Raw genomic sequence first — 10,625 nt, 5'->3', positions numbered from 1 at the left:
CAACAGTAAAATGATGGAAGTACTAGATTGTTCAATTTTGGATTTCAGTTCACTTTGAAAGAACCAGTTCATCCAGTGCATCCAGTTCAGATAATTGCTGCAACAAGCAGACCAGGGCCATCAAATGATAATGAAGCGGCTGGATCTTCGACTTTGAATTTTTCAAAAAGTTCCCGAAACGATGTTGCTGCTATTAATTTGTCATCAAACATCAAATCTGTCGGACGACCGAAAGGGAAAGTTACTGCCACAATATGACTGAAGCGAAAGGGAGACACTCCTGTGAAGGCGACACTGGTCAAATAGAAATTTATAGACTTGAATCCTCCAAGACAGGCGTTGCATTTAGTCCGCTGGCTGACTAATAAAACGGTTAAGCAAATTCTGACTAAAAAAAAACGATCAAGACACGAGATTATGGACGACGCATTGATTTTGAACAGACTACGAAACCACGAACTATCGGGAACAAAAAAGTGTTTGGAGTCTTCAGCCTACAAATACGTATGTGAAGAGGGTGAAAAACTCCGAAACAAAATTTGGCCCTGTGCGAAATGTGATCGGAAGCAGCGATCAAATCGTGTGCATCATGTGCCCGGACTGGTATCACGAGGATTTTATTGATTTTGAAACAGATGTTGATTTTGTATGCCTCGATTGCGGTGGAAGTGCGTACCTCGTTGAATTAGTGTAATAATAAACGATAAATAAATAAATAACTAAAAAGATTGAAGTAATAGATCCGATAGTAAAACAGTTCTATGACTGAAATAGGCGTTCCAACAGCTTGTTAACTTCATTAAATCCATACATTGATCTGAAACGAGGGTTCAATACCGTCGACCCACTGTGACTTTCAATCAAACTAAAGCGTTTCGGCTTTTCTGACAAAGCAACTGATCTAATGATGAAGATCACGAATAACTGGTTTCCGAAGCATTTCCGTCGCAACAGGATTTCGAATTCATTTTATTATTTACATCACTGACATGGGAACTCTTAGATGGCTGGAAAAAATTATTCAATACGCTAACGATACCAAGGCTGTATACTTTGGCCAGGTCACACAGATCGCCATTTTATTAGATACGCGTGAACACCTCTTTGATACAAACAAATTCACCAAAATTGAATTTGTATGGCGTGGTGAATTTTTTGTATGAGACGTGGTGTGTAACCCGCGTATCTGCATCTGCGTGACCTCCCAAAAGTATTGGACGATACAGCATTCTTCTATGCCTTCGATACAGCCGAAGAATTGGAATTTTAACCCTCTCTAATGACTCTGTCTTAATTCTCAATTTGCCTTCGCTTTATTTTGCGTTGTGATTAAAATCTTGTGTGTGTAATATATTCTCGTTCTTCTGTGTGCTAATCTACCCTATATTATATCGATGGTATAAACTAGTACTGCGTGACATGCCCTATACGGTGTTTAAGTAGAGCGAGATGGAAAATCAGCTCGGGGTCTGCTGTCGTAGATAATACAAAAGAATCTGACAGCAGACCCCGAGATGGAACAATAGGTTGTCGTTTCGCCATCTCTCTCACTTAAACACTATATTGCCAAAATTTTCTCATCGATTGTTGATTTGAGCACTACTATCACATACGCGCGATGTTCGGCTGTCAAAATTACTTAACTAGAAGAATAATTCAAAAATTACACTTCAGGTCTATGTTGTTATCTCGTTTTCGCTTATGTAATAAAATAGAGTTTACACTTGTCACTATCAGTCTCGGCAAGCCGAGACTTCTTCGCGACAAGTGTGTAATATATATTACCGTCTCATTTAACTTCGACGAGGACCTTAGCAAAACTGTTTCTAGCTTTTTTTTCTACATGTTGCGTCAGAAAGCTTCTGCACTGCTCCCAATTCGCTCTCCTTGGGCTCCTAAACTTCACTTCCTTCGCCGAGTCTCTTAGCCTTAACTTTATATTTCTGTGGTTAGAGAAGCTAGGTGTGAGGGACACCCTCCACGATTCAATTTGACTCGCTAGGCCATCCGACGCCAGAGTAATCTCTATGACCTCTTTCCGATCCTTTTATACAAAGCTCGGTAGATTTCCGCTGTTTTGATTCTCAATGTCAACATCCGCTGAAAACTGTAGCAGAAGAGAGCCTTTGAATGTTTGTACTTCCCCCAGACTGAAAGAAAGAATTGGTACGCACTTTTCCAAAGGCAATTCTAGTGCATCCGTTAATAGCTGGGTGATAAACCTATTAGTCGGGCTTTACTAAACAAATATCGGACCGGATTTTGAAAAAAAAAACGTCGGCCCGCACATCGCCAGCACTGATAGCACTTCTGAATGATATAGCACACATTCAACACAACAGTCTCTCCGATTTTATAATCGTTTTTTTTTGTATCAAAATAGAAGACAATATCTGTCATAAGAGTAAATAAGAGTGTTCATTAAGCGAGAGAGAAGGCGAAACGACAACCTATTGTTCCATCTTGGGGACCGCTGTCAGATTCTTTTGTATTATTTTTGACAGCGGACCCCAAATTGATTTTCCATCTCCATCTACTTAAACACTGTATAGGGCATGGATCTTGTTGCCGTTTTCACCATTTGTCAGCAAATTTTCTTCAGCTGAGCATGGCGCTTTTGTAGTCTCTTAAGAGAGCTATTGCCAATTTTGAAAGTTCTTCAATTGCGAAAATAACGAAAAAATGATGACCGAAATGACCCGGTATGTACGGTTAGAGTTCTTGTTACACAAAAAAATTATTATCTGGGTGTTATCAGCATAGTACAACTGAAGCAAACCGAAAAATATTTCTGAATTTCATTTGCAAAGTTCTCAATTCAAACGGTGAGAAATGGAGGAGCTGGGTGAAACCATTCCATTAAGTGGTTTGAAAGATGACAAACACAAGTTTGAGGTAAGCAGAAATGTGTTTTAATTGTAAGATATTCATTGAATAATTTTCGACAAAAACTCTTTCCTCATCACACAGCCATTCAAAGAAGCATTCAAATGGAATGACGTAGATAAATTTCGTCAAATCTTATCTGGTATTGGCGGGTCAGATCGTGTAAACTTTTTACAAACTGCCGATCCGTATACACATAAATCGCTATTTGAATTGATCTGTGCAACACCTGACCGACATAAATTTATTCTGGAATGCATTTCAGCCGGATGTGACACTAACAAAGTGAGTAAGACCAAGTTCCCTTTTCGAAACTATTATGCCTCTGTTGCATAAAACGTTGTATGAATCTCGGTGCACGATGTGTATTATGACACATGGCCTTCGGCCTCGTGTCGTAATTACACATCAAGAGAATAATAAAGTACTTTGCACTCGATGTCACAAATAACTAATATGCAACTCGGTGTAAGGTGCTTTACGCATCTATTGCCTAATAGAGCGCCCTTTTTTCCGTTGTGTTGTCTGGAGCTGATCAATAACGCAAAGAAGTTGGTTTGTGTTTTTAATTTGTTTATTCCATTGGCATTCGGTCCTGGTCAGTGGATATTCGCTACAACACCTGAAGGACCTAAGAAACATCAGCAAGAATAGACCGGCTGAAGCCTGGTGAGGTCTTTTTTCATTTTTTTTCAATTTCTGTTTACTACTAGCTTGATACTCATTCAAGTACCACTTTGGTATTCAACTACCAAATTTTGGAAGCAAGCAGGCCGATTAATTTCATCAGTCGGTGTGCAGCTCTCAAACAGTAAACATATCTACAACATCCGTATTAGTCAACTACCACTTTGGTAGTCAACTACCACTTTGGTAGTCAACTACCACTTTGGTAGTCAGTCAACTACCACTTTGGTAGTCAGTCAACTACCACTTTGGTAGTCAACTACCACTTTGGTAGTCAACTACCACTTTGGTAGTCAACTACCACTTTGGTAGTCAACTACCACTTTGGTAGTCAGTCAACTACCACTTTGGTAGTCAATCACCTACCACTTTGGTAGTCAGTCAACTACCACTTTGGTAGTCAACTACCACTTTGGTAGTCAGTCAACTACCACTTTGGTAGTCAGTCAACTACCACTTTGGTAGTCAGTCAACTACCACTTTGGTAGTCAGTCAACTACCACTTTGGTAGTCAGTCAACTACCACTTTGGTAGTCAGTCAACTACCACTTTGGTAGTCAACTACCAAATACTCGATTTATAAATAGACCAGCAGGCCGAATAATTTCGTCAGTCGGTGTGCGTCTCTCGAGTAAGAAACATCTTTGCTGCTAAATATTTTGAAGGTCCAACTACCAACAACTACCAAACTTTCAAATTGCAATGTCTGCTATGAGCGATCGGTTACCAGATAACAAATAATAATTGATTTGCCTGGTGTTGGTTTGTTCATAGTAGCATTGCAATTTTAACTTTTATCAATCACATTTTATTTGTGACACAGACGGACGGACAGATGAAGTGCCCACAAAAGGTCTTTTTTTCCTATGGAAAAAAGACCTAAAAACAAACCGAGTAAACTGCACCGGATCATGACACGAACACAACAAAACATCAATTCCATTTCGAAGGCATGAAAATCATGCAAAACGTCCGGTCCAGGCGAAAACCGAAAATCCAGAAAGTTAATCAAATCATCTTAAATGAACATCTAGCTCTGAATTTCGAATCAGAAGCAGAACATGTATCGCCGGAATTCTTTAATGTCAACAAAAACAGTTCGAAACCTCGTCGTAATGTGAACACTAACAACCGCGATAGACATAGAGTGAACTTAGCCCACATTTTTAACGGAAATACCTGACCGACAGTTCAAGTTGACGAGTCAAAATAAAGAGCACGTCCAGATCAGGTCCGATTACGTCACAGTCATCATATTGATCAGCTCCATGCAACACAACGTAAACTAGGATCTTGAAACTTCCGCTGATCAGCTAAACAAAATTGAAAATTACAATACAGGCTACCTTTATTACATTGATCGGAATATCATGCCCGCACGTTCCGTGACGCAAGTCCCCTGCTACAAAATTTCAACAATGTTTGTAAGGTCAAAAAGTTACTGTAAATAAATTTTCGTTAGTAGAGCGCTTACGTCACGTCCCCTTACTAACGTGCGGGCATGATTACTCTTTTGTGTGTTCGAACTTGTGTATTGCTTTCAGCAAAACCAAAAATGCGGCAAGGGACCATTGGGTTTTGCGGTTGAAGCGATTTCTAGCAACAATTTGGAAGCATTGCTGAGTGACACGAGTGTGGGTGTGGATACCAAACATTCATTTCAATTCCCTTTTACATCAGTCAACTATTTAGTGGAGCTTATTTCCGATAAGAATTTCAACGAGATTTATCCATGTATTGAGTTGTTGGTGAAGCATTGCGCCGATGTGAATCTACCGGCAGAAAATGGCAGGACTCCAATTGAGAATATTCTGGATAATTCACGTCTAGGAGTGGAAAAGAAGGCGAGACTGATGCAGTGTTTTCTCAGCGAGGCCAAATACGTTGACATTACCCGAGTGTACACTAGACTGATCAAACTGTTGCCTGATTTAGAATTATCGCCAACCCACACTCAAATTGATCAAGATTGGAATGCAGATCGCTTCGTTGAGTACTTGACCAAAGAAAATGAATTGAAATTCATTGCTACGGACAGCCCAACTCGACTAACTGAACTCTTCACGATCGTTCACAGTGACACAACCCTTTTGACATTAGCCATTGAAAATGCGTGGACATTCTCAGTCGAAAAAGTTATTCGACTGGGCGTCGATCTGAACATCAAAGCTGGACACTTCACTCCTATCGAGCATGCCATCAATGTCGGTCATTGGGAAATTTTGCAGATCTTTTTGGGTTCATCGAAATTAGATTTGAATGGCGCGCAGACACTTCTCCCCATAGCCGCACAATACACTGAGCGACCAGCGAATAATCATAAAAATTACGTAAAATGTTTTGACTTACTGCTCAATCATTCGAAAATTGATGTGAACGCAGCCGATGCATTCGGTTGCACTGCACTTCATTATGCCATCCGAAACGATGATTCAAGGATCGTTGCCAATTTGCTGAAACGAGGAGCCTATGTCGGAGTCAAAGACTCGTCGAAAAAGCCGTTGATTTCGAAAATCGATCCACAATTACTCGAAAAGCATTTCAACAGCTGTATCACCACCACCAGCAAACATTTCGATCGAAACGATTACGAGCTGGTTTTTAATTTTGCAAACTTTATTCCATCTCAATCGAAGCGTCAAAAAGGTCGATACTGTGTCCGAAAACGTATCTACGAAACGAAAGTTTTGAGAAACATTTCTGAATGCGACGAAACGAAACATTTGGTTCGTCATCCATTAATCGAAGGCCTTTTGCACTGGAAACTGAATGGTTTTAATGTGATTTTATTCGCCAATTTGTTGTTTTTCGCACTTTTTGCGGTTAATACCGTTTGGACTATTTATTGGTTCAACAATGCCAATCAAAATCGTACGATTGAGAAATGCGAAAGCTTAGAAGACGATTTAGTGAGTGATTATCCATTCATATGTTCCGAAGAGTCAGCTTATTACAATTATTTCATGACTTATTCCCTTCTCATGCTTTCGATTTTGTTCGTTCGCGAAGTGACCCAATTCATATTTTCGTACTTGAAAAGTATTGATAATTATTTGGAATTAGCTTTAATCTTTTGTTCTTCAATTACTATCGAAGGGCAGAGACATATTATCCAATTACATGGTGGAGGTGAAAACGATGAGATCGTAAGCAGTTCAATGACACTCTACAAAATGTTTGCAGTTCCCACAGTTTTTCTGATCACCTACGAAATGTTTTGCTTGCTGGGCACCATTCCGTTTTGGTCATTCTCCACTCATTATGTGATGTTGAAAACCGTCACCAAAAACTTCTTCAAATGCTTGCTGATGTATGCTATCATAATAGTGGCATTTGCACTCACGTTTTACATTTTATTCAATGATCCAACAAATTCAGTAAATCCTTTCAGTACCACTTCGAATTCCACGGAACAGAAGCCTAACCATTTCAGCAGTGTTGGTATGTCCTTGTTGAAAGTTTCGACAATGGCGATTGGCGAAATCGATGCTAGTAGCATAGATTTCAAAGACAATACAATAAGTTATGTGGTTTTCGCTGGCTTCATTTTGTTGATTACAACTGTCCTCGCAAATTTATTAAATGGCTTAGCTGTGAGTGACACTACAGCAATCATGGCAAAAGCCAAGCAAACTGAACTTATTCAACGGTGCGCAGCTTTGTCTCGTTTTGAAGATGGACTGTTCAATATTGCGAATCGCATTGGGTGAGTAAGTTGTATACACGAAAAATCATAGCATGCGGTGGGCTTCAACGAATTTAAATGGCAACTCGTTATGCATTTCGTTTCTCTTTAGATTTTCTTTACTGGGTCATGAGACAAAACGGAATAGCTTTTTGAACGAGTTTGTCAATGGTTTTCACCAAGGCCTATATTCGCGACTTTTGAGATTACAGAGGTAGCAATAGGTTAATTACAACGATTCCACCACTCCACTTCTCAGTTCTAGAGCCTATAGATGTATGTAATGTATGCAGTTGCCCCTTCTCCTGCAGATGCCATTTTAAATTCGTTTAAGTCCGCCGTGCCATAACTTCGACAGTTCAATAATCATTTATTTATAGAAATTACTTTACCTTCTGTCCAAGAGTCTCACGAAACTCAAATCGAATGTCATTCGAGTGCGGCCAAATCAGAAAAACAGAATTGTTGGTGAGAACCAAAAGAAATGTTGTGGATCTGCTCGAATGAGTGAGAGTATTGTGAAAGAAGCATTTAAGGTGCTGAAACGGGTTGAACTGGAAGAGAAAGAAGAAATTGAAAAAGAACGAATTGAGAGACGATTTTCGAACATCGAAAAATCAATTAACTCAATAGAAAGTTTGGTTAAATCAAATGAAAAACTACTTGAAAGAGTGCTTCAACATAGATTAAACTAAGACTAAAACACATGTGTCTCATTTAAATAACAGCGCCTGGGTATAGATCATTGTCAATGTCGTTGGAGACGTAAAATAAACTATCATTTTCCCAAAGCAAAACAATATCAAAACATTTATATGAAGCTTTCACTTTTTGAGGTACGCTCTGTGAAATTGACAGCTTATTTGACATTGATCTATGGTCTCTCTCTCTCTCTCATTTCTTGATAATCCTTGGGGTTATAGGTGGTTCGAGATATGAAGTGACAAGAGTGCTCGACTTATGATTTCGTTCAATTCTGTGAAACGTGTGACGTATATGCCTGCACTTTTCTACAACTCAAACCATGTAGAGGGATTCTTTTGAATTTCGACTGACCGAAATCGGCGCTATTTATTCCGGGACTTTTTTATATATGCCTAGTTAGGCCTTGGTACCTAGGCCCCAAAACCAGTGTCAGATAATTTTGATCTTCCACACCTGGCTGGTGGTCAACGGGGCGAAGTCGAAAAATGGGGTTTCGTAATCCGGATTTCATTTCCGTAAGGTTTCGAGGACACTGGCGTGTATGGGTTCGTTGGAAAGCTGAGGTCGAGTACTCCTGGGGCAAGTAATAACTTCATAGAATTTGATGATAAACGGCCGAAAATATGACTTCCGGAAAATTTCTGAAAATCGATGTAACCTCGGTGAACTTTGATGAGTGCTGTGACCTCACTAATGCCATTATTTTATTAAATTATTACTTATTATGAATGTGTAGGACCTCAGCTTTACAGCGATACGCATATTTAGTAGTTTGGCGGAGTGAAACACACAGTTTTCATCTGTTACGTAGTCGCGTGCCAAACTACTAAATATGCGTATCGCTGTAAAGCTGAGGTCCTACACATTCATAATAAGTAATAATTTAATCAAATAATTGCATAAATGCAAGTTACGTTTCCACGTTGTATTGCGATTGAAATTCATCGATGTTAAATATTATCCTTTGATTTGACCTCACCCGCAACCCTTTTCATTAATGAGCCCAGTTTGTTGATAAATTTCTTTACCGATGTTCTATTACAGCCTAAAGTCACAAACGCATGAGGAGTTAGCAAATAACACCGTTTCAAAGAAATATGATGGCTATGCTTATGTCTCTCAGCTTTGTCTGCAATTGAGCGCGCTTTCTTTCATGAATCATTAAAATATGAATTGGCCATGGTATCCCTTACAGTCACATCCCATAAAAGAGATCTTTCATGACTCCACTGTAATAAAGTCATGCCATCTGGTCGTTTACCATCATCTTAAAATACCTGGGGATTGTATAACATTCGGGATACCTGCACTAGTGAAAGCATGAGAGAAGATGTTATTCATATTATCATGTCTAGCTAATTTTCCTTCTGGAACAAAATTACGTGGAATTTCATCGTAAAACATGTTCATCAATGAAAACCAAATCTTTCTTGAAAATGCGTTTTGTGTTGATCGTGTCCCAAGCATTTTGCGAAGTCCTCGAAGATGGCTCTTCAACATTTGAACTTTTCCATTTCTTCAAGGCTTCATCAAAATTAGCAATGAAAGGCACGCCTTAGAGTTTAATGATGAACCAATGAAACAAATAATAGTATTTTGCATAACAAGGGGCGAAAGTAAAAAAATTCAAACGTGTGAAGTTTGCAGCCCGCGCCGCAGGCAAGGGCGGCAATCACACGATTTGAATTTTTTTACTTTTGCCCCGAGTGATGCATACTATTTTTTATGCCAAATACTGCGGAAGATTTGTATTTTCGGTCCGAAACAAAACATAATTTTAATTAAACTGTTGAGTTATCAACAAAATTTGCTGTAGAAACACCAAAATGCCGAAAAGTGCGGGGGTCCAGGGGGCGGCAGCCCCCTGGTATAAAAATAAAAACAATTTAACAAATGAAATTACTGTAAACATACATTCACTTGCTCACAAAACATTTGGCTATCGTCAACACAACACTACACTCAATGCGTACTTTCAATCAAGTGAACATGTGTTTTCGAGACATGTGAGGACCGAAAGTAAAATGATGACAGTGACATTTACTTTCGGCCCGCAAATACGCAAGCCCACGGGGCGAAAGTAAAATGATGACAGTGACATTTACTTTCGGCCCAAGGCCTGAATTTTTTTACTTTCGGTCACCATTTGAGGACCGAAAATACAAACTTTCGCAGTATTTGGCATAAAAAATATTTTATTATTAACAAGCGAAAATTTCATCATTTTACATGGGAATTATATAATTTCGTTAAGCTTTTCTTTTTTCGGTTGTGCTCCAAGAATGGTACGCGCATTCCCTAGTTGAATGGCCAATGAAATTCTTTCGTATAAGAACTTGTTGGCACGTATATTACCCGATTCTTTGATCAACAACTTCCCAACTTCATCAATAAAAGACTTCGTTTCATCACACCATGGACCCAAAGTTTCGAAAGCTAATCCAACAAATAAGAAGCTTGACGCCTTGATTCTTGTATAATGATCGTGTTTTCGTTTACAAGCGAGCGCAGCAGCAGCACCGGCTTTTTTGATGTAAGGTTTAGATAGGAAGGTGCCAAGGTGTCAACACATGTAACGTCCCACACTGAACGTTTTCCTTTTCCCTGGACGTTTGCCGTCATCACGAGATAGACCAATTGGTTTGAGATCGCAATTCGGTCT

The 10,625-nt window shown here is 39.3% G+C and overlaps 1 protein-coding gene across 1 annotated transcript; it reads left to right on the top strand.

Moving 5' to 3' along the window:
• The first annotated feature begins 2,809 nt into the window (after positions 1–2,809).
• Positions 2,810–7,981, top strand: LOC119083859 (transient receptor potential cation channel protein painless-like). Its single transcript, XM_037193658.1, has 4 exons — positions 2,810–2,895; positions 2,971–3,171; positions 5,118–7,279; positions 7,639–7,981. Exons 1-4 carry the CDS (start codon positions 2,833–2,835, stop codon positions 7,763–7,765), a joined length of 2,553 nt encoding a protein of 850 aa, XP_037049553.1. The 5' UTR covers positions 2,810–2,832; the 3' UTR covers positions 7,766–7,981.
• The last annotated feature ends 2,644 nt before the right edge of the window (positions 7,982–10,625 follow it).

This window comes from Bradysia coprophila, unplaced genomic scaffold, assembly GCF_014529535.1.
Source record: "Bradysia coprophila strain Holo2 unplaced genomic scaffold, BU_Bcop_v1 contig_70, whole genome shotgun sequence".
Lineage (NCBI taxonomy): Eukaryota > Metazoa > Arthropoda > Insecta > Diptera > Sciaridae > Bradysia > Bradysia coprophila.
The sequence above is the reverse complement of the archived record's forward strand: the minus strand, read 5'-3'. Positions and strand labels throughout refer to the sequence as shown.

What these genes read in the sequence shown, in the direction of transcription:
- LOC119083859 (XM_037193658.1), top strand. Translation starts at nt 2,833, where the DNA reads ATGGAGGAGCTGGGTGAAACCATTCCATTAAGTGGTTTGAAAGATGAC. An exon ending in ATGACAAACACAAGTTTGAG is followed by an intron (nt 2,896 to 2,970) that starts GTAAGCAGAAAT and finishes CTCATCACACAG; the next exon opens with CCATTCAAAGAAGCATTCAA. An exon ending in CCGGATGTGACACTAACAAA is followed by an intron (nt 3,172 to 5,117) that starts GTGAGTAAGACC and finishes TATTGCTTTCAG; the next exon opens with CAAAACCAAAAATGCGGCAA.